Below are 27,165 nucleotides of genomic sequence, written 5' to 3'. Positions count from 1 at the left end.
CAGTTATTTGAACAGCTCTGTGACAAGACCTGGCTGCATATGACGTTTCTGCATCCCTCGGGCAGATGGTGGGTTTTATCCGTTTCCCCCAAAGCTGAGCCGAACCGAGGGCAGGGATCAGGGCATACCTTACACACCGCAGCCTGCAGAAAACTCCCGCTGATGTAACCGCATCTGTTCCCGCTGTGTCCCCGCCGCCTTCCATCTCCTTCAAAGCAGGACCAAAGTGGGTCATGGCTCGGACGGCGATCTGAAAGGAGAAAGACGCTGCAGCAGAGGCGCGGGCAGGAGCTGTGTCAGCACCGAGCTGGCGTGGGCCCTGCACAGGCAAGGCTGCACGGACAAGATTTGCAGCTGTTTGCTCTACAGATGCAGAACTGAGGATTTTAGCTCTTCTGGCCATTCAGGCTTCCTAGCCAGTAACTGCCGTGGTGGAGGTGAGCACTGGGATGACAACTAGTTTATCTTACAGCATCCACCCACATCACAAAACCCCAAATTAGAAAGCGTGTCTCTGTATTTATCACGAAGCTCATCTCTACAGAAACCAAACTCTTATTCCGGGGTTGCCGGTCGCTTCTACGAGCAGCACCCGCCGTCAGAAGAGGGTTTCTCAATCTCCACTAAGGCGAAAGGGGCACGGAAGGACTGAAGAACAAACATTAAATCAGAATCTCGTGGTTTCTGCTGCAGAGCGCCCTATGCTCAAGCATTTGTCCACACCGCACGTGGGAGGCGACTGGCACGAAGGCACGTGCTTCCCAGCGATGCTGTGCCGACGCTGTGCACCCCTGCCCACCCGCATCCGGCTTAGGGGCGTAATGACCAGCCTGAAGTCAAGGCTTAGGCCAGAGAGTCCTAATGAGCACTGGCATTGCCTGCCTGCGATGGAGTTTGGGCATGGATCCACTCGAGCTGCTGCGAGCTGCGAGGGCTGCGGCTGTGGGCAGGGGCTGTGGGCAGGGGCTGCAGACAGGAGTTGCAGGCAGGGGTTGCGGGCAGGGGTTGCAGGCAGGGGCTGTGCGTAGGGGTTGCGGGCAGGGCTTCAGGCAGGGGTTGCGGGTAGTGGCTGCGCGTAGGGGTTGCGGGCAGGGGCTGTGCGCAGGGCTGTGCGCAGGGGTTGCGGGCAGGGGCTGTGCGCAGGGGTTGCGGGCAGGGGTTGCGGGCAGGGGTTGCGCACAGGGGTTGCGGGCAGGGGTTGCAGGCAGGGGCTTCAGGCAGGGGTTGCAGGCAGGGGCTGCGCGCAGGGGTTGCAGGCAGGGATTGCGGGCAGGGCTTCAGGCAGGGGTTGCGGGCAGGGGCTTCAGGCAGGGGTTGCGGGCAGGGGCTGCGCGCAGGGGTTGCAGGCAGGGGCTTCAGGCAGGGGTTGCAGGCAGGGGCTTCAGGCAGGGGTTGCAGGCAGGGATTGCGGGCAGGGCTTCAGGCAGGGGTTGCGGGCAGGGGCTGCGCGCAGGGGTTGCAGGCAGGGGTTGCAGGCAGGGGTTGCGGGCAGGGCTGTGGGCAGGGGTTGCAGGCAGGGGCTGTGTGTAGGGGTTGCAGGCAGGGGCTGCGGGCAGGGGTTGCGGGCAGGGATTGCGAGCACTGGTTGCAGGCAGGGGCCCGCTCCCGCCCCCGCCCGTGACGGCAGCGCGGCGGGGCCGGGCCGGGCGGGCAGCACCGCCCCGGGCTGGGCGGTCGCCGGGGCCGGGAGCGGGGCCTGCGCTGCCGCCCGGGCCGGGCCGGGCCGCGCCGCCGGAGGAGCCGCCTGGGTAACGGGGGCCGCGCCGGCAGCCGGCCCGCTTTTTTTGGGGGGGGGGGGGTCGGGTGTCGCACACCCACGGACACGCGTGTGCGCGAGGGGGGGGGCGGGGAGGGTCCGACCCCCGTCGCCGCTGCGCACCCGCCGCGAGAGACGGGGATTTTAATTTTTTTTTTTTTTTTTTTGTCGGGGGGGGGTGTCCGTTTTCCATTTGAGAGGGAATAAGCATTTCTGAGGCTTTTTCAATTCACCCACTCGCCGCTCCCGTCGTCTCTGTGCAGGAGCATCGATCATGTCTGCTCGGGAGCAGCAGCAGGCGCAGCCCCCCCCCGGCCGCCCCCCCGGAGGCTGGAGAGCTGGACGGCGGCAACAGATACGAAGCGGTTGTTCCCCACTGGTTTTACTGCAAGGTCACGGACTCCAGAGAACGCTGGGTCCCTTTCAGCACGCAGGATTCGGAGAGGCTGGAAGAGGCTCACGGCTCAGGTAGGGTGAGAACACCCCGGGGAGGGGGCTGCCCACCCCCGCAGATGGAACTCCATCCACCTCCACGGCTCGGACGGGGGATTTCACAGCACTGCTTGCCTTCAGCTCCCATCGTTTTTAAATCGCCCTTTGATTTTAAATACCTAGCCCCTGCTCTTAAAATCGCTGTAAGGAACCGGCCTGGTAACGTCAATGGGAGAGCATCAGGTGTGCGCTCAGGGGAAGCACCATCCGGGTATCAGAGGGAAATTCCCTGGACACATCCACGGCTTCTGCCTGGGATGCAAAATTTTCCCTTGGGGAATTTTAAATCGGGACTTCTTTTGGCAATGCGCGTACTCCTAGAGCTGTAAACGCATGAACAACTGAACTGTTTGGGTGCATCGAACGGTCTGACCTCATTCATTTGATATATGCTCTAAATTATATATAATTGTACTGCAAAGCACCCTTCTGGGGTGGACAGGAGAGTGCTAGCAGGACGGCAGAAATTCCACTGGGGAGATTTCCCTCGTGCGGACACATGGTGCTCTGCCTGCCTGCTCCCGGAGAGTGCTGCCCAGGCAGCCGGGTCTGCTCTGAGCGGCACTGCTTGCGATGAGGCCCTCGTGCTGCCAAATATCGACCGTGTGTGCAGCCCCTGCTGCCAGGATGGTGCTTAAAGCACCGCTGCTGCCGACGGCCGCGGGCACAGCACCAATTGCCCTGGGGTTGCTCCCGTCCTCCCTCTCCCAGGAAGCTTCGGATTAGAGGCCGTGCCGCCGGTCCTCAGTGCCGCAGCCGAGCCGAGCACAGCCTGGCACGGGGTGCTCTGCCGGGAGCCTGGCCAGCGGGCAGACCCAAAAGGCGGCAGAACAAACAGAATTTGAAGTCCGTATTGGGATCTATGCGGAGTTCTCCGTTTTAGAGGGGAGTGGCTTAGAGACCTGGAGACCAGCACCTCCACCGTTAAGCAATGCAGGCCACAAATTCACGTTTTACCAGCTAAGCAAGGCAGGAAGAGTCCATGTAAGCCTGGGCCTGAACTAGAGAGGAAGACAGTTGTAGCTTAATGCCTTCATCTTACCTTCTGCCTCTGGGGAAAGTTTGACTTGGGGCATCTCTCCTAGGATAGCCACCGACGCTGTTCTCTGTGCTTGGGTACGGAGAACATTGGTGTCTACTGCCATTGCTCATACGTGCTCGTGTGTGCTGCCCACAGAAGATGCTCCAGTCTCATCCCTCTGTTCTGGTGTGGTATACAGCTTTCTGGTAGCATGCCTTTCTGGTCCTCTCACAATTAATTTCGGGCCTTGGTTCCTGCAGGGAGAGACAAAGAAGATCTGGTTGTCCCAACATCAGGGGGTAGGTACGACGTGCATCTGAAGAAGAGGCAGCGCGTTGCAGTGTACTGGGAGGAGGAGGTATCTGAAGTGCGTCGCTGCACCTGGTTTTACAAGGGAGACAAGGACAATAAGTATATTCCATACTCGGAGACCTTCAGCAAAGAACTGGAGGTAATACACGCCTTTCCTGGTAGCGTCCACCTTGCCAAGAAGCATCTTGGCTTCTCATTGTCAAATACTGGCCCTGATGTCCCAAACTCCATATGGGGCGACTGGCACCAAAGTCACGCCTGAGGACATGAACTCGAAAGAGGCTTTGGCATGGCGTTTTCGCAGCTGATTAACATAACTGTAAACACTGCCACTGTCTCCCTCCCAGCCTGCTGTAGCTGGGCGGCTTCCCCTTCCTCCTGCCCTCATCCAGCCGCATCGGCATCCTTCTGCTACACGTTTTAAGTGCCCGGGTGCTCTCGGCATGCCGGGTGGCTCTGGCCTTGCTTGCAGCCTCGCTTTAGCAGCTTTGCTCTGTTTTTTTCCTGACCCTGTCTGCTCTGACTTCAGTTTGACTGTCCTTGTGAGAGTCATCCTCACTACGCTCATAGTTTCACCAAAGCCAAGGGAGTTGCAAATGCAAGAAAGAGAAATCATCGTTATGGGGACCCAGCGTTAGACTTCAGTGGTCTGTATTGTTAATAGCTGGAGACTTTGGAAAGATATATATGTAGAGCTATATAGATATATGTATAAAAATATGCATCTTTACAATAACCTGTATTCTGATATACCAAAAAATACAATTCTAAACTGATGGGGAAGTCTGCTGCTGCTGTTAAAGTGGGGGCTTCTTGGAAACTCTCTAGCAGGAGATACTCGGATGACCCTGTTGCTCCTCCAGCCTGACCTGGCTGATTTCTCTGCCTCTTTCGCAAAATGTGTCGATAAGAGATACCATAAAATGGGTGGGGAAATCCCAAGTGCTTGAATATTCATGGAAATACAGCTGACTCACACAGGGTGTTCTTTTCCTTAGGAAGCTTACATGATTGCTGTGACCCTGGATGAGTGGAAGAAGAAACTGGAGTCCCCTAGCAGAGAAATCATTATCTTGCACAACCCAAAGGTGAGGAGGGCCTGATGATCTTTGTGTTGACCAGCAAGGACATCCCTTCAGTTCTCTTGATGGCCTGTCTTTATACTCTGGCTTTACGCTGTTTCTTTTAACCATGTCTGCTGAGAAATCGATTCTGTCCAAATGGCATTCCCCTCGCCTACCTGCGCCAGAGTAGAGGGCAATGCTAGCAGAAAGTCTGCTTTACACCTTAACGTTTCTTTTCAACACGCCTTTCACTCTCTTTGTGCAAAGGGCTCATACCAGTGCACTTAAACATCATGGTCTGGTGTCACCCCATATCACTTACCAGCTGTTGTAGCAAAATTTCTCCTCTGCTTAACTATGGTATGCAGCGCAGCTTAATGACAGGCTCTTCTTGTTTACAAGTTGATGGTGCACTACCATCCAGTTGCCACCTCCGATGACTGGGGCTCAACTCCTACAGAACAAGGTCGGCCTCGGACTGTGAAGAGAGGAGTAGAAAACATCGCTGTTGAGATCCCCAATGGTGAGCTCGCTTCTCCCTCCCCTCCACCCATCCAAAGCTACAGAGTCTGTTTTCCAACCTGTTTTCTCAAAAAGACAGAAGCTTCCATGATCCTTTTAACAAAGGACACATCTAAAAATTTTGTGCTGAAAGGAAATGAATGGTTTTCAAAAACTTTCCTAGCACCAGAGAGACGGTAGCGTAAACGAACGTGCAGAGGAGACAGACATATGCAGTGTGCTTCCAGCTCCTGCACTGAGACCAGACCTGTTGAAGGCACTGCAGTGCCTGAAATTACCCCTGAGGTTTTGGCATGTACGTTCACAAAGGAAGAGTTTCTTTCTGTGGTAGGGACACCTACATGCAGGTGACTTTCTGGTGCACGTGCTCTCCCCATCTCTGAAGCTGTGCATCAGCTCTGCCCTCTCCCAGCTGTCCCTGAGCTCCCGGTCAGGCCTCAGGACTTGTCCCCGTGGCGAGGACAGGCAGTTACTCCTGTCTAACCCCTTCATTTTCCATGCATGCATGCCTTCAGGAAAGTATGTATGCAAACTACAGTGTGTGGGAAGTAGAGAACAAGACATAACTCCACCTGGTGCCTACCTGAGAGATGGAGCTACGCGTGGGCCGGGTGGCTCAGCAAAGTGGGTTGGGCACAGGGCAGCTGGACGGAGTCCTCCTGGTCCTGCTGAACGTGCCCCACAGCCCGGTGGGTGTGAATTGTGAAGACAAGCCACGCCTGCTGAAGCGAGGATGGTGACAGAAGAGGGGGACGAGCCGCCTCACCTTCCTCTACTGTCCCGTCTATCTGGATCCATCTCAGGGCGGGCAGCTGAATTTAGCAGGACAAACAGTTCAGAAACGTGAGAAATCCCACTACCCTTTAGGCATAAAATCCAGGCACTAACTCAAGGGTTTTTTACCTGGCTGAGGTGAAGAGGGGAGGCTCCACTTTCCTGCAGAGCATGTGGTTTCAGCAGGTCACTTCCCCATTAAGTGATGTCTCCCGCAGGGCCTGTGCTCTGAACTCTTCTTTCCTCCTTAGGAGAGCCACTGCAAATTGATCACCTGGTTTTCGTGGTGCACGGGATCGGCCCAGCTTGCGACATTCGGTTCAGGAGCATCGTCCAGTGTGGTAAGTGTGGAGCCCGGCCGGGGTGCTCTTTCCATATGCTGCTTTTAGCGGAGCCAGTAAACTCTCATCTGTGTGGACAACGTGAAACGCTGTGAGAGTGCATTCAAACCATCCCAACACTCACGTTGGCAAGCTGCACGGTTGAATTTGCTGACTGCAGCGGGGAGCATGAATGCAATGCTCGCTAACCCATTAAATCCTACCATCTGGAAAGGTTTGGGCAACCACTTTTCATCACTGTGTTCTGCTGCTGCTCAAAAGAGTGAGTTTCCTGAACTGGATACAGATTTTGCAAGTAACTATCTAAACCTGCTAAACTAATTAGGAACCTGCTCAGTCTATTGCTATGGGTTAATCTCACTGGGTGAAGTCTAACAGGCAACACCCCATCCAGCAGCCTCTGGAGTGATTTTGGACCAAAACCAGGGATGCTGCTTCTGGCTTAAGAAATCCCCAAGCTGCAAATGCCTGGAGGTTAGAAGAGCATGTGAGAAGTATTGCTGGTCTTACATACTCCTCTAAGCACCCACTGTTGATCAATATTGGAGACAGGGTACTAAACCAAGTAACTCTGGTCTGACCTGTTCATTATTATTTGCTCAGAGTGTTTCAGTTCTGTAGGAGAGGTGATCACTGAAACTGCCTGGAAGCCCAACATGATTTAACTTGTAGAAATCAAGGGAGCTGAGATTTTTCACAGTAGACTGTCTTTAGTTCCTATAAAATATACCTCTGCTTTAATGCAGTCTATTCTACGTGTTCATCTGCTGAAACTATTTTCAAGGCTGCTGACCATCTGAAATGAAAGAAGTCAGCCTTTCTCCCTCAGAACTGAATAATTTCAAGTTCATCTCCTCCCTTAGGATTGCCTTTCTAACATGTATATCTTTGCAACAGATTTTTTTTTTAAATACCTTAAAGTACCTTTCTTATCCTGACTGCTCTGTTAAAGTACCTTTCTTATCCTGACTGCTCTGTTAAAGCCCTGCCCATGCAGAAAGGAGGCTTGTTACAGATGGGACAGCAAAATCCAGTAAACACACGTGTAAGGACATGGAGCCTTCCCCTGATCTTGTAGTTAAAGATTCAAGGTCTTAGGGTAGCAGCAGCAGATTAAAGACCCTGGTGGGATTTCCCCTGGTAATGATCTTTTCTTTTATCTTATTAAGTGTTGTTGATGCAGCAGGCTTGCCCTGTAGCCCAGTGGATCTCGGTAAGAGTTCATGCTCTTTTCCAGTGAATGACTTCAGGAATGTTTCCCTGAGCATGCTGCAAGCACACTTCAAGAAAGCCCAGGAGCAGCAGCAGATCGGCCGGGTGGAGTTCCTACCTGTGAACTGGCACAGCTCCCTCCACTCCACCGGGGTGGATGTGTAAGTGTCCCGGACAGCCATCTCCTCCGGTGCCGGTGTCCATGGGAATGGCAAAGCACACAGGCAGCCTCCTCTGCTTTTTCTGGTGGCCACTGCAGGCAAAGGGAAAGCTGTGAGTGCTTAGGGCTGTGAGCACGCAGGGGTAAGCAGAACGGATGGGGTCCCATAGAGCACCTCTGTGCCAGACCCCGTCCCCATCGTCTTTTTGCAGCCCTATTTTGCAGAGCACAGCAGGTGCCTGCTCTGATCAGCATCCAGCTGGAGAGGAGAGGCTTCTGCCTTTCCCTGGCTAATATCAGGAGGGACCATGGACATCCATACCTTGCTAAAGGCCTCTGGAAACAGTACCATGTTTCTGCACTCAAGCACTGCTCTGCAGTGCCCTAGGAAGGGGAGAGAGCAGGTTAGGCTCCTGGGCAGAAAGGCCAGGCTCCTTACTCCTGCCTGGAGTGTAAGAGCACAGGCCATGCTCTACCTTCGGTCTTGGCATGAGCTGAGGGTCTAGATTACAACATTATGTCTTTTGAGATGGTGGCGATCCTTCTCTGAACTTACGTTTTGCTTTAGAAACGTGGTGGGGTTCACTGGCACCCCTAACTGCAATTCCCTCTCTTCTCTTTCCCCCCCATAGTGACCTGGAGCGAATCACTTTGCCGAGCATCAATCGCCTGCGTCACTTCATCAACGACACCATCCTGGACGTTTTCTTTTACAACAGCTCCACCTATTGCCAGACCATCGTGGACACGGTGGCATCCGAAATGAACCGCCTGTACCAGCTCTTCCTGCAGAGGAACCCGCTCTTCAAAGGGGGGGTCTCCATTGCGGGGCACAGCTTGGGTACGGGGCTTCATCCGCGGGTCCCATGAATGTCACCGTACCGTGGGAGCAGGGAGGGTACTGGTCTTTTGTCCCAGAAAGGAGATGCCTTGGGGCTTTTTCCCGACGAGATGCTGACGCTCTGCCTGCCTGTGCCTGGTTTCTAGGGTCGCTCATTTTGTTTGACCTCCTGACGAACCAGAAGGCTGCTCCCGAGGAGGACGAGCACAACGAAGAGGTACGTGCTCTCCGGCGGCGCATGGACCCGTGGGGTACTCCCACAGAACTTGCACGGGTAACTGTGCCGGTGCAGCGTCGCACCGACCTCGTGCTTCTGCGGCTGCTTGGGGAAGGGGGAGAGACTCCAAAACGCGCAGGAGAAAATAGGTGAGCAAAAAGCATGATCCTTCATGGCTCTATTCACAGGGGTCCAGGACAACCTCAAGCAACAGGGGTATTGAGCAAGTAAGAGAAATCCTGAAGAAGCTGGAGCTGTCTGAATATTGTGAAGTTTTTGAGAAGGAGAAAATGGACAGGCAAGCACTGGTAAGGAGCTCTCCTCTTTTGCTTTCTCTTGTGTTTCTTCTTTGCTTTTCTTCCCAGTCCTCCCACCCATTGCACATCTTCCTGGTACTGAGTCATTCGCACATGAAGTGTCTCCGAGGAGTGCAGCAGGAACAGAATTACAAAGAACAGAAATACCTCACCACACACACACCTCTCTGCTCCTGTACTAATATCTGGGTTGCTTACTTTCCAGTTCTTGTGCACAGAGAAAAACCTTAAAGAAATGGGAATTCCCTTAGGACCAAGAATGAAGATACTCCATTACATCAGCTCCAAAGAGGAGATGCAGGTTTGTCTTCTGCATGACTTGTATTCATCCAGGTCACATCCCATTGCTCTCAGACAAGGACCAGCCTCCACCACTTACGATCAGTCCCCACGCACCCCAACCTCCTCGTTCCTGGCCATCCTTGCTCAGGCGGCTCACGGGCTTGTGTTTGGCAGTGGCAACAGAGCTGCTTGCTGCTCCTGCGTATTACGCTGGTGTTACGGGTGTTACCCTACTGCAGGATCAGTTTATCCCGTAGCCTGTAAGGGTGATCACAGAGCAGGAGGACTTGTTAGCGGTGGTAAAGACTGAACTTAAGTGATGACAGCTAGAGAGGTGGTCGGCTGGGGAAGGATGGTGCTGCCAAGACTGCTCTGCTTCTGGAGGATATGGGATGCTGGGCAGTTTGCTGCCTTGCATACTTGGTCATGGGTGGGTAGGATGGGCCGTGGTACGGGCTCGCTGCAGGAGCTGTGCTAGCAGGGTTTCCCGGTCGTGTTGCTGCAGGACCAGAGCGCAGCAGCTCCTGGACACAGCAGGGAACATGTTGCCGAGCCTGGGTCCCCGTCGCAGCACGACCCAGACAGCACAGACGATGCCAGGAATTGCCAATACCGGGATGTTGGCTTAGGACAGGTAACTACCGAGCTTGGCACCATGCTCTAACTCCAACAAGGCGCTCGTAATGCCAGCATGGAGTTTGTCTTGTGAAACAAATCTGAATCTTCCTCCCTCCTAGGTCTCGGCAAACTATCCTCAGCTAAACTACAAGCCCACCATCTTCTTTGCTTTTGGGTCTCCCATCGGGATGTTTCTCACGGTGCGAGGAGTGAAGCGGATTAACCCAAACTACAGCCTGCCCACCTGCAAAGGCTTCTTCAACATCTTCCACCCCGTAGGTATAAGAGCCAGAGCCTTCCTGCGTGAGAGGCATGGAGCACGAGCCCTGGCTCACTGTCCCCCTCCTCCGTACAGTTTGACCCAGTGGCGTACAGGATCGAGCCCATGATCGTCCCAGATTTGGAGTTTGAGCCCATGCTGCTGCCTCACCACAAGGGCAGGAAGAGAATGCACCTAGGTAAGGGAACGGGCAGCCCCTCTCCCCCAGCCCGGGGCAGCTGCTGTGGCCCCCAGCCCGACACCGACCCCTCCTGCCTTTCAGAGCTGAAAGAAGGGCTGACTCGCATGAGCGTGGACCTGAAGAACAACTTGCTGGGGTCCTTGCGGGTAGCCTGGCAGTCCTTCACTCGAGCCCCGCTGCCAGCCGTGGAGGCGGCGAGTACCGACGCCGAAGCGGAGGCAGAGGCCAGCGTGGAGAAGCAGCCAGGTCGGTGGTGTGCAGGGGGTGGTGGGGAGCCGGGGGTGCAGCATCGTGACCTGCCCACGGAGCAGTGTGCAGCCACGCCAGCAAGGTGCCCGTCCTGGCGTCAAACCTGGGCGCTGCCTCTTCTGTGCTCAGCAAAGGGATTGCCTTTGAGCTGCAGATGTGCTTCGCTCTCCAAATGCTGTGGCCTTCCCCCGCTACTGTCTGATGAAGGGGGAGAAGAGGCAACCTGCCCGGTCAGTAAAGGCCTCCTGGGGGTCTCAGCACACCCACACCACTTTGTAAACCTGCGAAGCCTGTCCCCCTTGTCTAGCTGTGTCTTGCAATGCTGTTTTCCAAAGTCGGAGAACCCTGAGGGGGAAGGACCCAGCACTTAAGCTGCCTCTCCTCTGCAAGAGCCCACAGTAGGGCAAAGGGAGGGCACGGTGATGCTGTTGTATTTCCATGGCTGTGGGTGCGCCTTGGCTGAACCACATTGCTCTTCTTCATTCCTTCAGACACAAAGCCAGACGAGACCCCCCCAGCAGTGAAGGAAGAGGCCCCCCTCATTAATGTGGGGAGGCTGAATGGAGGGAATCGCATAGACTACGTGCTGCAGGAGAAGCCAATAGAGAGCTTTAACGAGTATTTATTTGCACTACAAGGGCATCTCTGCTATTGGTAAGATTCTGTGTAACTGTCAAAGCTTCAAATTCATGTCTGATGTAAGCAGAATGCCATAATTTTTAAAGTCAACGTAGTAAGAAAAGCCTTAACTGAGTAAACAAGATACGCTCCTGCCTATAGCACAGACACAGAGGGTGGGTAGGGACAGAGGAAGGAGCCTGGTGTAGTTCTCCTTGCCTAGTACTGCCTGCATTTGCTGAGCGCTGTGTCTACCCCATAACCATCAGAGATGTCCTGACAGAGTGGAGGGAAGTGTCGCTCTCTAATTCCCATGTCCTTCTGCTCCAGGGAGTCAGAAGACACCGTTCTGCTGGTTCTAAAGGAGATCTACCAGACACAAGGCATTACACTGGATCAACCTTTGCCAGGAAGCCAGTGACCAACCTGTACTGTTCTGGCTGCTTGAGGTAAGTCACCTTGCCTACACCTTCCTTCCAAATTTCCTAGGACACCTCAGAGGACATCTGGTCCGTTTGAGGGAATAATACTCCTTATTTACAGCTGTGTCTAAGGCAGGAGTTTGTGTTGGGTTTTTTCTTTGGCCTGTCAGCATGTTTGGCTTCTTTCCTCTCATCCTGCACACAAGCACTATTGGACACGACGAGAGCCAGTAAACTACTGCTGCTGAAGATAAAGGCAGCAGCAACTGCACGCGGTTACGATCAGTTCAGTCCACCAAGGGAACGACCAGACGCGTGGCCCGTAATCCAAGCCTACCGAGCTAAACAATTCTTACAGACAGGTCGCAAACCAGAGCGTGGGCCCCGCCGTTCTTGCAGGGGTGCTTTCACCCTCTGCTGCTAATTGCTGGCCAGGAGTAGACTAGGGGTAAGGCACACCCTTAGGTTTTCTTGCCCTCGAAGCCTCATGCTGGTCATTTGCTAGGTACAGGAGGCTGGGCTGGGTGGATTTTGGTCTGCCCTAGTGCAGCTATTCCTATGTTCTCCTTTTGCTTTCTTAGATCCAATTCAACTGAGTACTCACCAGGAAAGTCCAGATTTCTTCTCTGCCTTCCTCTCTCCTCTGCTGCTGTGTCCTGCATGCTGCTTCCCAAGTACTTGCTGCTACCTGGAGATAAGGATGATTTTCCTCCATTTTGGGTAGGGGTGGGGGGAAAATATATCAAAGGAAAACACTTCTGCTCAAACACTCACAGCACTTGCACTGTGACTCCCTGTGGCAACATGTACTTTTAACCCTCCACCTTGTAAGTTATCACACTAGCTCCTCTAGCACCGAAGCAGACTAGCTGTCTGGGCTAGGAACCGACACTGAGGGCCTGACTCTGCTCCTGGCTTAGCGAGGAAACTCACAGCTTGTGACCTTGAGGAATAAAAGCCTTAAACACGCAGCGTGGAGAGAGCTATAGCAGCCTTGTCGAGCAAAGGAGATCGCTGACTTCTCCCTGCCGTAACACAGAGCACCAGGCGCAAGGACTGCCGTCTTTGGGAGGTGAAGCCCAGGGCACAGGCGTCTGCTGTTAGGTGAGCAGGAATGCGTCTACCAGCCACTCTCATCTCCTTCAATTGCTGCTGCATGGTTTGTGCACTCGTGGGCCCTGCCAGGCAGGACTGCCCCATAAAACAACTCGTGGGAGCGGCATGTTTGTGCACATTTGACCCAGGCACTCCTGCCTGCTGTAACGTGTTGGCAGCGACTTCTCAGCATCCTCACCCAGCCCATGGCAGCCAGCAAACCAAGGCCCTCCCTGAGGCACTGCCTGCATCTTGTGTAGGACCAAGCTAGTGGCCAGGTGTAACTATATGGGAGGGAAGCTCAAACTACAGCTAGACCGGGGGAAAGCAGCTGCTCCTCAGCAGCGTCCAGGCAATTCGGAGGCCTGGAGGGACAGCCATCCTGTGCTTTGCAGGGGCACGGAGCAACGCTACTGTCCTGCTGCAGTGCGGCTTTCAGGGTGGCTACAGGGATCTCACGCCAGCCAGGCTCCAGTCGTTGTTTTTGGTTTTAAGTACACAAAATGCAGCCAGCGAAGTCGGAACCCAGATCCGTAGGGTCTGGACACTGTGTCCCAATGACCCGACTGACAAAAGGACACCAGCTCTGCAGGCAGTTCAGTCTGGAGCTGCCTGTGGCCTGCTAGCTCTGCTCCAAAGGGAACGGGGCCAGAGATCCTCTGGCGATTCCCCCCTTGTGACCAAAACCAACCAGATTGACTCAGTGGCTGGGCTGAGGCAGACGCTTCAGTGATGTGTAAGGTCGTTGCTGTGACAGCCTTTGGAAGAGCCAAACCACTTTCCCTCCTGCTGACTTTTGCCCTGCATGGGGTAAGAAGCCTTTTTTCCACAGCCTGTTTGTTTGTCCTCTGTTGTACTACATTATTTGCACTATTTGAAAGGTTTGGTTTGCAGCCTACATCCCTCCTCCCATCCCAAAGGAACACAAGCTGTTCTTTTACCTGACTGCAGAAACAGACATGCTGCTCAGTTGGCGCCTGAACTACTGATTGCTAAAGCGTCTCCTACAAGAGTAGGAAAAGGAACAGTCTTAACACAGGACACTCTCATGATCAGCTTTTTAAGTTATGCACTTTGTAAAAAAAAAAAAAGTTAAATACATTTTAAATGTTATTTAATGTCTTTTCCAGTAAAAGCCAAAATAAATAAGTAGATGACTGTGGTGTGTGCATGTTTGGGGGGAGAGGAAGGGGAGGGGGTTGAAGAATTTGTGTGTGCATAATTTTAGGGGAAAGTAAAGCTATTTCTGTAACTTCTACTGAAGTTGCAGGATCATAGAGGGCTTACGTGGCCCAAACAGAAGATTATGGTGTGGCATTTTCATTACTGTCATGTCCTGAGCTTGGCAGAGGCACACGTGCCTTCCTCTGCTACAGCCTCACATTTGCTGTTTGCATGTACATATACTTGATCGAGAATACACATATTTATGGAGGAGACTAGTGACAAATAACTACTTACAACAGTCCTGTCATACAGCTATGCCTTGGATTTCTCAGCAGCACTCTACCCTTCCATTTTCTGACAAAACAAACCATGGTGTAGAGAAACAAGCACCTCTGAAGGGATGCTTTCAGACACCATTTCATTTTCTGCTGATTGTCATCTCTTTACAACTGTATTAAAGCTGCAAGGGAAGAGACAGAAGATGAACACTCATCTAGAAACCCCTGCAGACACACCAAAGGAAATGGTTTATACAGCAATAAACCCACTCCTTGAAGTAAAGCTTTTAGTACCACAGTTCATTAAAAAAATTAAACTCCTTTATTTGGCAACTTAGAAAAAATCAGGGCTAGCACAGTAACACAAATAACGATCATACTAGTTTCATCTTCCCTCTCCCCCACTCAATCCATGGTTAAAGACTGCAACTTCGCACTCATTACTCCAAATTAGCTCAGCTGAAACCTGGTGCCAGGAGCAGGTCCTGCACTTCATTTCGACATATGCTTCCCAGGAGAAGGGATGGGACAGCTCGGCTGGATTGAAGGGAGATGACTGATGGTGCTTTCTTGACTGGACACAAGAACACCCACCGGATGGGGCACACCAAATTGCCATATTTTGCCAGTTCTTGCTTCAGCTCCTTTTGTAACCGAGCTGTCCTCCCGCAGGCTTGCATGCTGACTGCCTCGCTTGCTTCACAGCGGGCCCAAAGGGAGGGACACCTACAAAATTTGGTTAATGAAGCAAAACAGGCCCCTGAGCAGGACAACTTACCAGCACTGCAGAGAATGCCTGCTTGCGTTTCAGGTTCATCCTCATTTGAGCCACTTCTTGCAGTCCACGACCAACTCCCCTAAAGCCTTCCCCTGCCCTAGCACTGAAGGAGCAGCAGGAGAGGTGCCGGCAGCACAGAGCCCGTCGCTATATATCTAGGTGAAAGCTGGAAGCCGCAGGCTTTTCTTGGTGTGCTGGGAGTTGTTTGGATTTGTACAGAAATGGTTTGTGGCACATGGAGTCCATCAGAGGAGGGTAATACTGCCTGTAGCAGAGGTATGCAAGCACGAAGCCGATCACTGAGCCAACCAACACATCTGTGGGCAAGAGCAGAGGAGAGTTAACTTCCCCTTACGTTCCCAAGCTTCATGATTGAATTCTCCAGCAGGCAGCTTTTCAGCCTGCTCAGAGCTGAGCTGGATCAGCGACTTGACCCTTGGCTATAAAACTAAGCTTGGCATATATTTCAAAAACAAAGAAAAAGGCATTATCACCTTGCAGGCAGCAAAAAAAATTACTACCAGAGGAATAAACAAAAAACCCAAGTGGCCATCGTGGGCTCTGAACACCTCTGTGGCACTGCAGACCCCTCCATGCTCAGAGTGCCCCCCCTCAGAGCAGCCGGTTGTGCCCCCCCCATCCAGGTCTGCAGGCAGACACCGACCCACCTTGCCAGTGGTGCTTGTAGTCACAGGTGCGGGACACAGCGATGAGGGTGGCGAGGAACAGCGGGAGGAGGAAGGCGCAGAGCCGCAGAGCCCTGCCTCCCCGGCCGGGAGCAAAGCAGCGCAGCTTCCCGGCTATGTAGAAGGCAGAGAAGGCAAGACCAGTGAAGGCGACTGAAAGAGAAGCATGTCGCTTCAGAAACAGCTCCAGGCTCTGCTGTGGGCCCTCAGCCAGACCTTCACCCTTTCCCCTGCTGGGGTGGAAGGGCTGCAAGAGGACGTCTGTCCGACCCACGCAAACCAAGGGAAGCACCAGCTCATGAGCGATGGAGGAGCCATAGATGCTGGTACTTGGCAAGCATCCCTCCTCCCAGGAGCTACAGCCAGCTTCAGATTACATTTGTCACCCCACTGCTTTGCAGAGGGAAAGCTGAGACCCCCAAACAGACCAATGAATGTAGACAAAGCCACGGGGTGCATGAAAGCAAACCCAAGCTGCCCTCCCCACGGGCATCTACTCACCATGGTTTGCTGTCTGGGGCTGCAGCAGGTAGGGGACACGGAAAACTTACACGAAGCATGTCCGCTGGGGAAGCTTTTGCGTCCCTCAGTCACTATGCCAGGGTCGCCTGTGCACACCAGCTCTGCGTTTGCTCGTCCGTCGGGGAAGCATCGATAGAAGAAGTCTGGCCGTGGCCTAGGGCAGAGAACAAGGCACATAGCCCTTTTGGTGTGCAGCGCTCCCAGCACGGTGCTCAGGAGACATCTGAGCACCCACATACGAATGCGGTTGCCAGCTACCTCACACAGCTCCCCCCGTTGTGCAAAGGGAAGGCGGTGTGACCCAGGCTGTGAGAAATGCAAAACTGAGCATCGCACCCAGCTCCGCTCCTGCCTGGGCAGGCAGGGCTCGGCAGATGAGAGCCAGGCTGCAGCAGCACACCCTCACTGGCCCACCACTGCTTGGCAAGACCCGGTTTAGACCCTGAGGATTAGCTCTCTGCTGATCCTCCCCATCCAGCCCAGCAGAGCAAATGCCTTACAAGAACCAAATGCCCATACAGCCTTAATGTGCCTGGGTTGCACAGCCTGCGGGCACACCGGAGCAAACCTCTCAGGCTGTGGTTCAGCACAGGTAACTTTTTGCCACCCTGACCACCCGGCCCGGGGAGACGAAACCATCCCATCCGCTCCCTGTATGCGTGCCAAAGCGCTCCTCCCTGGTGCTGGCCTGAATGAGCCCATCTAAATGATGCCCGGAGACAGCAGGTCCCCGCCAGTGCTTGTTCTAATATTTAATTGTCTTTATAGCTAGAAAAAACACATTCTTTCCAGGCTGAGCATGTCTAACTACAGCTTCTGGCCCTTGCTCCTGCTGCTGTAGCCCTGCCGCTGTGCAGATGTGCCTCCCCTCCCCGCATGGCGCAGCTAGGAAGGAGCCAGTTTCTCACCTCCCCACAATGAGCTTCAGGGCATTTGTGAAAACCCCGTTCAGGGCAAGAGCAAGGCTGGCAGCTAGGAGAGAGCAGAGAGGTCATGTCAGCATCATCCCCACCTGAATGTGCAGCTTCGAGGCACATTCAGGCACGGGCAGCGCTCAAACTTCAGCTGGAGCCACACAGCTCGGCTTTGATACCCCTGGCACAACACTTGTGCCCCAGCAAGAGCAAAGGACTCATCTGTGAGACTCCTGGCTCACAGCCACAGCATCACGGCAGACCCCTCAGGGGGCTGCAGCTCTCTGGGGTAAGGAGGAGCTCACCTAGGCAGGCTTCCCGTGTGTCTTCTCGGTCGGCATTCATGAACACCCTTGCCAGGACAACGAGCAATAAGGGAGACAGAAATGCGATGAACTGTCACAAAATGAGAAGATTGTTAGGTGTCTGTTAGCAAAGCAGATTTAAGCGCTCTCATCAGAACACGACAGCAGTTGCTCAAGAAGACTATACGCTTTCCTTCGCCAAAGCCAAGCAACAGCCTGTCCTCTCCGCACACAATTACATTTCCATCAGAAAGCAAACCCAACCCCAGCTGCAGTCACAGCAAGCCCTGACTAACCCTGTGCTCCCCAGAGCACAGCCATTCCTCCTGTCTGTCATCCAACAGCAGTGCCTCAAGTACAAAAGCCCACGAGCTGCTGGACGTTGCCTGTGCCGAAGCACAAGAAAAAAAATACCCCAAGCAGCATAAATAATGCAGTGCACTAAAAAGCCCCTCTCTGCATCCCACTCCTTCCTGTGCTTGACCCACTCACTGCACACACTCAGCAGAGCAGCGGAGCCTTCCCTCCTCTGAGGAAAGCCCAGCACGTCCTCAAGCCCTCCCTTCACAGTATCAGCCGCAGCATCTCAACTCTCCCCATCCCTGCAAGCACAAGGATTAGCTCTTTGTCAGCAGCACCCAAGCTGCTCGTCAGCAAAAAATACAGGAGCTGCTGATTCAGAGAAAACCAGTTACCATTCACATCACCTCGGCGGCGACTGCCGCTGTGAGATTTCACCCCCAGGACATCCACGGTGTGTCTGACAGGCTCCCAAGGAGTCTCCTACCACCTGAAGTCTGGCATATGTCATGCTTTACACCGCCAAATCCAAACGCTACACCAAGGTTTTGTCCTTTAATGTTTAGTGCCCACCTCTTGCGGAAAATCACAAGTGCTATTTACCAAGGAAGCGGTTGTCTTGCCCAACCCAGGAGCCACAGCATCTCACCGAAGCACCGCTGCTTCAGAGGAAGAGATGACCCCTTTAATGGACTATTGTCTACTCGAAATCCGCCACTTACAGTTTTATATTAAACCCTTTTAACAGAGCCTAGAGACCTAGGGAAAACATTTTTGCAATGAAATGATAATAAAACTTTGCTGAAAACAGCTGCTTTCAAGCAAAATGCTCCCTGACAGTGAAAGATATGCTATAGTCCATGATCATAGTAATGTGGATTTGAAATTTATTACAAACAACAGCGAAAAGTCCTCACAAGTTTTTATAAACTTAGTTACGATCCCAAAGACAACCCTGGATGGTAAAGCCTAAAAAGATGACACAGATTGACTGGGAACGTTATCTTATTTGCAGTAATACATCGCACTTTTGGTAACACGCATTAAGAGCTACAGGCATTTGCAATACAAGTCTTTTAGCCAGCAGCTTTGCTTTAAAAGGCTGGTTTATAATCAGAGAAAGAAACACGTAAACGCAGGAAACCACTGAACTTACAAACATGGGTACCGTGGGTACGTGGTCCACTTCCACGTACGGGTTTTTGTAGAGCCACATCTCTTCAGGCTGCACCACTCGCTGAAACGGAGGCAGAAACTCCATGACCCTGGAGGGGAAAAAGAAAAAAAAAAACAAAAACCAAAAAAACAAACGCATTTTTGGGGCAGGCAGCACCGGCAACGGGTGAGAGCCGGGCCGGGCGGGAGCTCTGCCCCCTCCCACCGCACAGGGACGCGGACCCGGTGAGGGGACGGGGACGGTCTCCCGGTGCCGAGCTCCGGGAACGCCTCGCCCGCGCCCGGCGGGGTGCGGGAGGGCCGAGACCCAGGAATCCCCCCCCCCCAAACTCACACGAAGGCGGCCAGCAGCAGGGCCCGCACCGCCGCCTCCGCCGCCAGCTCCGCCGCGCCGCCCGCCCGCCGCATGGCCGACCCGCCCCGCCCCGCCCCGCCGACGTGGCGCCACAGCCCTCCCCCGGCCGGGGCGGGACGGGCCGAGCCGAGCCGAACGGAGCCGAACCGAGCCGAACGGAGCCGAACCGAGCCGGCCTCCCCGTCCCTTCCCGCCCGCCCCGGGGTCCCGGCTCCCCTCAGGAGCGCGGCCCCGGGCAGGGGAGGCGGCAGGACGGCGTTTGCCGAGTCCTCGCCCAGGCACAGGCCCCGCCGCGACACCCCCGGGCTTAACCCCCGCCCCCCCCCCCCCCGCCCCGGCAGCGGGGAGCCCCTGCTCGGCCACCGAGACGGACGGACCAGCCTCTCGTCGTTTGGAACATTCAGAACGATTTATTGAAGTCAACCTCAAGCAAAAGTTCAGATCAGTGGAATGTCATTAAAAACCTTTCCAAATTAATCCTCACGGAAGCAAAAACACATCTGAATTCCAAAGTATTTGTAAAATAAAAAAGGCAACATCTCAGTAAATATAATGTACAAAAATTATAGGTTCCTACCATCACACACATTCAGTAAGAAGCTAAAATATTACAGGCAATTCTAGATACGCTATAACTAGTCGACAGTAAGCTATCTATATACAGGTTAACCAAGCTTTACAGGTTTCACACTATGCAAGAGAACATAGGCCGAACAACAAAACCCCCAAAATATCGTATATCTCAAAGTCTATGCGGCAACATCAAGTCATAATACAGTAATGCCCCAGTGGAACATCGCCAGGGAAATTTAACACTACTTCGTTAGTGTCAAGAGCTTCTAGTCAACTTCCAAAAACTCTTAAGATATCGACTTCAGTGAATATTGATGCTTTGCTCTTAAAGACTCGAGTGATTTTGTTAAAATAACATTTCACAGAATCTACAAAGTTTGTTACAGATAAACAAAGTCTACGGAAATAACGACTCTACAAAGGTCATCCTTACAGATAAAGAGTACATGGGAATGGAAACGGAATCTGCAGGTATCTGTGTTGTGCAACATCACTCGCGTGGAAACGAACGGGTGTCGTTTCTCACAGCCACCCCAGGTATGCGCACACCCCTATGCGGAACAAAACCCCGTATTACCAGCCAGCTGAAACAGTAAGTTATCACCTTGTTTTCTGTGGCAACGCGATCGGTTTGTTTGAAAAGGAAAAGTGACGCCAGAAATGAGATACAGCTCGACCAGTGAATAGGAAACTTTTTTTTTTTTTTTTCATCCAGTCTCTTTATAACCCAAAAGCGAGTGAGAACTGCTCAGGAGGGTCCAGTGCCCGGCTGCGCGAGGACGTTCTGGGGGACGATGACGGGGGGGACCGCGCACAGCCACCTTGTCTTCTGGAGCTGGAAGAGACAGCGCTAGGGAAGGCAGCTCGCTTCTCTCTCGTGCACAACCCCCCCGGGCAGTTAGTACCACACGAGAAACAGTGAATGAGTGAATGGCTTTGGCAAATTCATACGCGATTTCCCTTTTTGATTTCACATGAATTACAGAAGTCTTCTATGCAAAGCACAGATAGAGTTTCAGCTTAACAACTCCCCTCTCTCCAGAGCAGTGAGATAGCCCCTCACAGGGGTAATAAGGACCTGAGCTTGGCACTCAGGAATAGAATATAATAGGAAACAGCTTTTTTTTTTTTTTTCTTTTTTGCCTTTTTTTTTCCTTTTTTTTTTTTTTCCTCAGAACAACATTGTGAATACATCCAAAGTGTAGGAGTGTATCATAAGTGCAAATGTTTTTGCTACACAAAGATAAATGGTAAGGGAAAGTTGATGGAAAACTGAAAGCGAACGGACAGCATTACTCCAAGGTTGCCGTCTCTCATGCAACACACTTCTTGAACACACACAAGTCTGAGACAGCTGCTTTGAAAAACTCTCCCATTTGCCATAGATTCACTGTACAGCGGGAGCAGAAAGTAACTTCAGGGAAGTCAAAGACATTTTCAATGTAGTATACAAAAAAAGTTATGTATAAATAAAAAAGCTGTATAAGGAACCGCAGAGCTTCAAGTACATTAAACCCTGAATTCAATGAGGCAGAGGTTTCAATGTTAAAGTGACTACTTCGTACCAGCGTTGGACATCCCCCCTCCCACCCTCCTCCCCCACCCCACCCACATATTTCTGTAAAGTTTCAATATATACAGATTTTATGCTCATTGTTAATTACGTCTAGTAATTGTGTCTTTCCCATTCTATCCTGAAATTAAGATACAAGAAGTTTTTTAGCAGAAAGGCCAAAATTAAACATTCCAGCCCTATTACTCCATTCTAACAGATTCTCTAAGACCATGGTGGTGACCAGAGAAGGTAATTTGCCCACAAAATTGCCTTTAACGTTATCCTTCCTGAGCTGCAAATGCCTTCAACAGTCTATTGATAGGACAAGTCTATACTAATAATCTGAAAGCTACAATAACTAATGCTTGCACCATGTATTTAGAAAATGGTAGTAACCAGCCATTGCACCATTTGGCCATGGTCTGCAGAACGTCTGCGCTGTGCTAAGGTGCAAACTGTAGAGTAAAAGCTCCAGTAAACAACAAAATCCCGTTAACTTTGCAGAGCAGCTCGGACACTGCCCTATAGAGAGCGCACAGGCGACAGAGCTGAAGTCAGGTGTTCGCCAGAAGCGTGGTGCTATCTCAAAAATTTAAAACAAAAGTAAGGGAAAAGTGTGACAGTGCGTTCCAGTTAAGGAACAACTGACGGTCTTAAACAGCAGATTTAAGTTCTCAACTGAAATCACCAGCAGTTCTGTGGACTTCTTCCAGGCCTCAGCATGAAACGACCAAACTATCCAACGCTACTTATCTCATTTTAGAGACCATACAAATTTAATTCAGCACCGGACTCCCCCTCTGCTGATGCCAATTAACCAAAACAGCTGCTAAATCTTTTCCTTACAAGGGAATTCCATTATTGTTATTCAGATTGCAAAGATGTGGTTAAAATGTCTATTTTAACATTTTGTGTTTGGCATATAGAACAAAACCCCTACAGTTACCAAGATACTTTGAATTAGGTATTTTCTCATCTCAGAATGTTAGAAGTTTTTTTGAAAGATTCACCTTCTCTCCAATAGTGTGAAATCCAGTTCAGACTTTTTGTTCATAAGTTGTACAAGCTTATAAACCAATCTCCTATTTTCCCTTTTAAGTCCAAGCCCAGCTGCTGGCTATTATTAATCTTTTTTGGTGGAAAAAAGGAGCACCTGTAAGAAGTTCGAAAACAAAGTTAACCAAGACATCAAGTGGCATGGCACAGGAGTAGCAGCAGGCCTCAATTCACAGCATTTTACAAGTTTTTAAAAGCCTTCTGTGAACCTTCACATGTTCTGCGATACTCAGCGCACCGGCACGTCACAGCAGTATGTCTCACGTGGCGACTGACGGTCCATGGCTCTTCTCTGCTCCCTGCCACGTCAAACGCTCATGAGGGCATTCTGGTGCTACCGCACCATTTCCCTCCAGTCAGTAAGTCACCACGGACACAGAATAAAAAAGCATGTAGGTGCACTCACACAATAGCGTATCTGCAATATTCAGAATGCTCTGACTTCCTAAGAGAAAATCATTTGAACATTACCAAGCCTAATAAATAATATAAAGTAAACACATCGGGCCTTACAGACACTGTAGCAAGAGCTATGTTTGGAATTTCTGAAAAGGGTTAAACACCCCCAGTAAGAGCTTAAAAAGAGACATTTATCACACAAAATGTTAAGAAAAATAAAATCCTTTTTGTAAATTTTTTTTTGTAAAAAATACTAAAATATAGCACTGCTTTCAAGCAAGATTAGTGTTTCAGACATTCACTGTAGTACGGACCACAAGATGAAGTGCTTTATAGATCCCAATAGCCCTCTGTACCATGAACTGACCCACAAGATACCTGCAGTTATGCCACCCAAGACACCCCCAAGTTTGTAGGAAAGGCATCTGCAGACGTTCAGAAGACGAACTGCCAGATCAGTTAAATGGCACAGTAGCAGCTTAAAGAGATTGTAGTGTATTTTGTAATTTTAAAATTGCACACGAAAAAATTTCCCCCCAGTACATAAATTTGAGGACGAGAAGGACACCAGCCAGATGCAAGACACGTTCTAAAATCCCACATGTACTTTTTCAGCCTACTATTTTCTTGAACTGAGAAGTCACCATGTTCCTGTAGGTTTATGTAAGCAGTTTTCCAGAGACAAGGTTCTTAATTCTTAATTCAAAGGCTTAATTTAGCCAGATGCCAGCAACACTTGATATTAGTTCTCTTCATTCAGGATTATTTTCAATACCCATTAGCAAAAAGCTAGCACAAAGTTAGCCAGTATCAGTATACAAGTCAAAAATACACTCTAACTATACCAGGGCAGGGGGAGACGCACAGTGCTTTGTAAGATTGTGGGCTAGGGGAGGAGGTTCACCAAAGACTAACTTCAGCCTGGGGAAACTAGTCCCCCTAGGCTCCTTGGACAAGAAATGGAGGAGGATAGGTTTTCAAAAGAAAATCTGGAGCAGGAGCCTACCTAAGCCACTTCAAAAGCCTCACCGAAGGAGCCTGTCTCTCTACTGATTAACAGAGAAAATCCAAGACAGAACTGTCTCATGAAGCTAAAGTTGGCTGCTGTTGAATACGGCCCGTTACCCAGACAGAAAATACCCTGTTCATTGAAGAAGTGCTGAGATTTTTCTTAGCCCCATTAACAATGAAGATTAAAGTTAGAAGATCTCTCTCAGCAAAAAAACCTAAACATTCAATCAAAACAAACACACACATGGGTCAGATTCCTTAAGCGCTCAAATTTCCTTTGAAACTAATGGGAGTCTGAGAAGGTGGCAATAAAGAATCACACTAATATAACTGCCATAAAATAAGTGTAGACTTGGCAGATGACAAATACGCACAGAACAATCCTCCATCTAAAGAAGTCAATGGCAGGCTCCCACTGGTAGGATTAAGACTTCAGTTCTGAGCGTGCTGCAGTATATGACCGAGGCTGGGAGGCTCTCCTAACTAGGAAGGTTTTCCAAATTAGGCGGGATAAAGAAATAACCATTGTGCAATTAAGCTCTTTCTGAATTTCCACCTGTCTGCAAACACCGATTATAGCTCTCGAGCAAGGAACCATGATTTCTTCCCTCCTTAAACAATGCTAGCTCTCGTGTTACAAGCACTTCCAAGAAGTCATACACCTGATTTCTCATAGGAAAAGCTTTACAATAATATTAATAAGTTAACATGATATATAACCTACCTTCTCAAAATGCCTTTAAAAGTAAGTACGGGAATGGAGGCATTTCAGGGTCACCTGGTCTGAAACCCACATCTGTCTTATGGCATCTCAATGTTACACAGAGTGGGGAGGCTTTACTAGTTTTCATAAACTAGACATAAAAGTTATGTTGGCTTTGCTATTTTGTTTTTAAAGACACGCTGACCGATCAAAACCAGATCTTCAATACCCTTTAAAAATTAAATAAATAAATATGTTGCTATGCTTTGCTTTCTACACTCAAAGAACATATTTTAAACAGAATATTCTTTTCACTGTCAAAAGGTCTACGTTTTTCTCTGAAGGCCAAGACGTTTCTGGTTTCCAACAGTAAGAGCTGCTGTAGCACATTCGAGGGTAAAAGAAAGACCAAACAATAAAAAACAAACACCACTGCCTGCTTCCGCTTGCTAAGATTAAATGGTCCCGTTCCCAGTTCACACACGACGGCTCCGATGACAAAGACTGAATGTGTCATAGCAGTCTCTTCAAGTTCATCGCCTGTTTGCCTCTATTCTCCCCTGCCTTGTTTGTTTTTAACCAAATTCACTCCTTTGCTTCTTCTACAGGATTCTGTGATTCCAATTTGCACTTTATCTTGCTCCAGTACTCAGGTGCCACAGGAGATGTGGGGTCATGTGCAGAGCAGCAGAGACGGCCATCCAATGCTGATGCCACCAGGGCTCCCTTCTCGTGATCTTTACAGAACGAATGAGGGCAAAACTCACAGAACGAAACTGCAGGATTGCTACAGACGTCGCACTGATGCCACGGACATTCCCACTTTCCTGAGGATGGGAGGGGAAGGGAGAAGAGAGAGACAGGAAGCTGAAATTAGTGCATTTCGGGGACGGCACTGGCCTTTAACCCTTACTCCATGTTGTAATTGTTCAGATGAAGTTCAGAGAAATCAGCTCTTACTGTAGTTGCTACTTCTGCTTCTCATCTACAAGAATCTGACTGGAAACAGTTCTTAGTCATTTTCCATTTTTCAGGCCTCACTTGGCTCAAAACATTGCTGCATGCATAACCAGAGCTTAAAATAGTTAGATCAACCTCCTTGGGCTTCAAGACACCAAACGTCCTTGCAAGATGGAGAGTTTGTTTTGTACTTTTTTCTGATTTGTGAACATCTCTTACTGATCTGAACACAGTACTTGCTTAGATGGGCATCTCCAAATTAAGTTTTAGTTCAACTGCAGTGTACTTTAATGTAGAAGACTGAATGCATTAATTTTGAAAAATGGCTCAGAAAAGAAGTAGTTGTGTAAAAATATGTTTGAGCATAAAAAAAACCCAGATCCCCCAAACCATTCAGACATGTGTTTGTATGACCATGTGCTAAACTCTCAGACTGCAAAAGGTATACTGAACATAGCAAAAACAGAAAATCAAAAGCTTCTTGCTGCTGTGTCCAAGCCTTGCTGAAGTCCCCTTTGGCTGGGTTACTGTTGAGAAACAGAGAGCACTCTCCTTCACAGGGACACGACACACCGCATTTACAGTGTGTCAAGACCCACGTCACAAAGAGTGAGAATAGCACCAAGATGGGACTCTAGACCTCTAATGAAGTTGTAACTAGCCCATCTGGGCCAGGCTAACCCCTACACTCCCAAACTTCAAAGAAAAACAAAGCCAAACAAAAAAACCTAACTCAAGTTGCTCTTGGTGCTAAGATGCTACCATTTCTTTCTCCAGCAAATAAGCTATTTTGAGGATAGCTTCCATGTTTCTAATCTGCTGAAAAGGCATGTGACAGATTCAACTTCACTCATGGCAGCCTTTTGGTTAATGTAATCATAGACTAATCTGGACTTCCAATTATTTTCACCAAACTCTTTGGAATCAGGAAGATTAAAGAGATAAGGACTTCTACAAAATCCGGCAATCGGATTAAGATGTTGTATTGCTGAATAACTTGAGCCCTAGCTACAAAAGGCTATGCCTTAACATGGAAAAAGTCACACGGAAGAGACATGCCGTCAGGATACAGTAGATAATTTAAACATATATACTGATTAATTGAGCCCTACACATCACGCTTCCTATGTCAGTGATTTCACCTGTCATTTGATTTGCGCTTGGTGACTTTGGGACATCAAGATGTTGCTCATATTTCAATCAAAATAAAGGAGGAAATTTGATCCAAGAAAGAGGTGCAACAAGAAGAACATTAAGAAGTATTACAATGCCTCTCTGTCCATCAGTTCTCATTTAGGAACACTGCTACCTGACATATTTCTAAAAATGAGTGGTATTGCAAAAGCAAATATGCTGCATTTAATGTAAATGAATGCTGCATTTCAGCTCAAATATTGTCTTGCTGCAGGAAACAAAAGATGAATACGAAGCCATACGATTGCCCTTACCAAAAGGTGGTTGAGTCAGGTTAAGGCATAGGAGGTGGTATGCTTTGGGACAGTCCTTTTTATCACACATGACCAGTTCTCCCCCATCTCCACATTGGAAACAGTTGTCTTCATGCATCTGCTTCTGTTCTGTTTTTATTTTCCGTTTCTTCTGCTTTAATTTTGCATTCTTCACCTTCTCTTCATTTGCGGTTGCAAATGCTGT

General features: G+C 50.3%; 3 protein-coding genes and 1 long non-coding RNA gene across 9 annotated transcripts in view; 1 reads left to right on the top strand and 3 right to left on the bottom strand.

Annotated features, from left to right (window-relative positions):
- The window catches only part of LOC121233764, a 7,285-nt gene extending 2,229 nt beyond the window's left edge, over nucleotides 1–5,056 (bottom strand). Inside the window, exons 1-3 of the long non-coding RNA XR_005933870.1 lie at nucleotides 4,968–5,056; nucleotides 3,291–3,523; nucleotides 129–250 (exon numbers count right to left, since the gene is read on the bottom strand). This is a non-coding gene — a long non-coding RNA (uncharacterized LOC121233764). The remainder of the gene's footprint in view (nucleotides 1–128; nucleotides 251–3,290; nucleotides 3,524–4,967) is intronic.
- Nucleotides 1–13,926, top strand: part of DDHD2 (DDHD domain containing 2) — a 14,234-nt gene extending 308 nt beyond the window's left edge. The window contains exons 2-18 of the mRNA XM_030035522.2: nucleotides 2,020–2,224; nucleotides 3,530–3,720; nucleotides 4,580–4,669; nucleotides 5,048–5,168; nucleotides 6,193–6,282; nucleotides 7,520–7,655; nucleotides 8,287–8,495; nucleotides 8,642–8,712; nucleotides 8,901–9,020; nucleotides 9,235–9,330; nucleotides 9,817–9,945; nucleotides 10,049–10,204; nucleotides 10,285–10,387; nucleotides 10,472–10,636; nucleotides 11,131–11,293; nucleotides 11,588–11,706; nucleotides 12,261–13,926. Coding sequence (XP_029891382.1) covers nucleotides 2,020–2,224; nucleotides 3,530–3,720; nucleotides 4,580–4,669; nucleotides 5,048–5,168; nucleotides 6,193–6,282; nucleotides 7,520–7,655; nucleotides 8,287–8,495; nucleotides 8,642–8,712; nucleotides 8,901–9,020; nucleotides 9,235–9,330; nucleotides 9,817–9,945; nucleotides 10,049–10,204; nucleotides 10,285–10,387; nucleotides 10,472–10,636; nucleotides 11,131–11,293; nucleotides 11,588–11,678 — 2,136 coding nt within the window. The 3' untranslated portion in view covers nucleotides 11,679–11,706; nucleotides 12,261–13,926. The remainder of the gene's footprint in view (nucleotides 1–2,019; nucleotides 2,225–3,529; nucleotides 3,721–4,579; nucleotides 4,670–5,047; nucleotides 5,169–6,192; nucleotides 6,283–7,519; nucleotides 7,656–8,286; nucleotides 8,496–8,641; nucleotides 8,713–8,900; nucleotides 9,021–9,234; nucleotides 9,331–9,816; nucleotides 9,946–10,048; nucleotides 10,205–10,284; nucleotides 10,388–10,471; nucleotides 10,637–11,130; nucleotides 11,294–11,587; nucleotides 11,707–12,260) is intronic.
- On the bottom strand, nucleotides 12,306–27,049 carry PLPP5 (phospholipid phosphatase 5). Of its 4 annotated transcripts, XR_005933869.1 has the most exons (9): nucleotides 19,235–19,319; nucleotides 18,881–18,989; nucleotides 17,425–17,515; nucleotides 17,114–17,177; nucleotides 16,235–16,359; nucleotides 15,666–15,836; nucleotides 14,998–15,314; nucleotides 14,236–14,401; nucleotides 12,306–12,367 (listed from the first exon to the last, which is right to left on the bottom strand). XR_005933869.1 is itself a non-coding variant. In XM_041128534.1 (7 exons), exons 2-7 carry the CDS (start codon nucleotides 18,983–18,985, stop codon nucleotides 15,145–15,147), a joined length of 726 nt encoding a protein of 241 aa, XP_040984468.1. In that variant the 5' UTR covers nucleotides 18,986–18,989; nucleotides 26,961–27,049; the 3' UTR covers nucleotides 14,519–15,144. The 4 variants fall into 4 exon arrangements, 3 of the variants coding, with proteins under 3 accessions (XP_040984468.1, XP_029891386.1, XP_029891388.1); XM_041128534.1 differs by lacking the exons at nucleotides 12,306–12,367; nucleotides 14,236–14,401; nucleotides 19,235–19,319 and adding an exon at nucleotides 26,961–27,049 and having other exon boundaries at nucleotides 14,519–15,314; XM_030035526.1 differs by lacking the exons at nucleotides 12,306–12,367; nucleotides 14,236–14,401 and having other exon boundaries at nucleotides 14,519–15,314.
- NSD3 (nuclear receptor binding SET domain protein 3) overlaps nucleotides 19,646–27,165 on the bottom strand; it is a 53,464-nt gene continuing 45,944 nt past the window's right edge. For all 3 annotated transcript variants that reach the window (XM_030035514.2, XM_030035517.2, XM_030035512.2), the window contains 2 exons: nucleotides 26,961–27,165; nucleotides 19,646–25,379 (listed from right to left, as the gene is read on the bottom strand). In XM_030035514.2, coding sequence (XP_029891374.1) covers nucleotides 25,138–25,379; nucleotides 26,961–27,165 — 447 coding nt within the window. In that variant the 3' untranslated portion in view covers nucleotides 19,646–25,137. The remainder of the gene's footprint in view (nucleotides 25,380–26,960) is intronic.

Source organism: Aquila chrysaetos, chromosome 13 (genome assembly GCF_900496995.4).
Source record: "Aquila chrysaetos chrysaetos chromosome 13, bAquChr1.4, whole genome shotgun sequence".
Taxonomy (NCBI): Eukaryota; Metazoa; Chordata; class Aves; order Accipitriformes; family Accipitridae; genus Aquila; species Aquila chrysaetos.
This window is presented reverse-complemented; position numbering and strand designations above follow the sequence as displayed.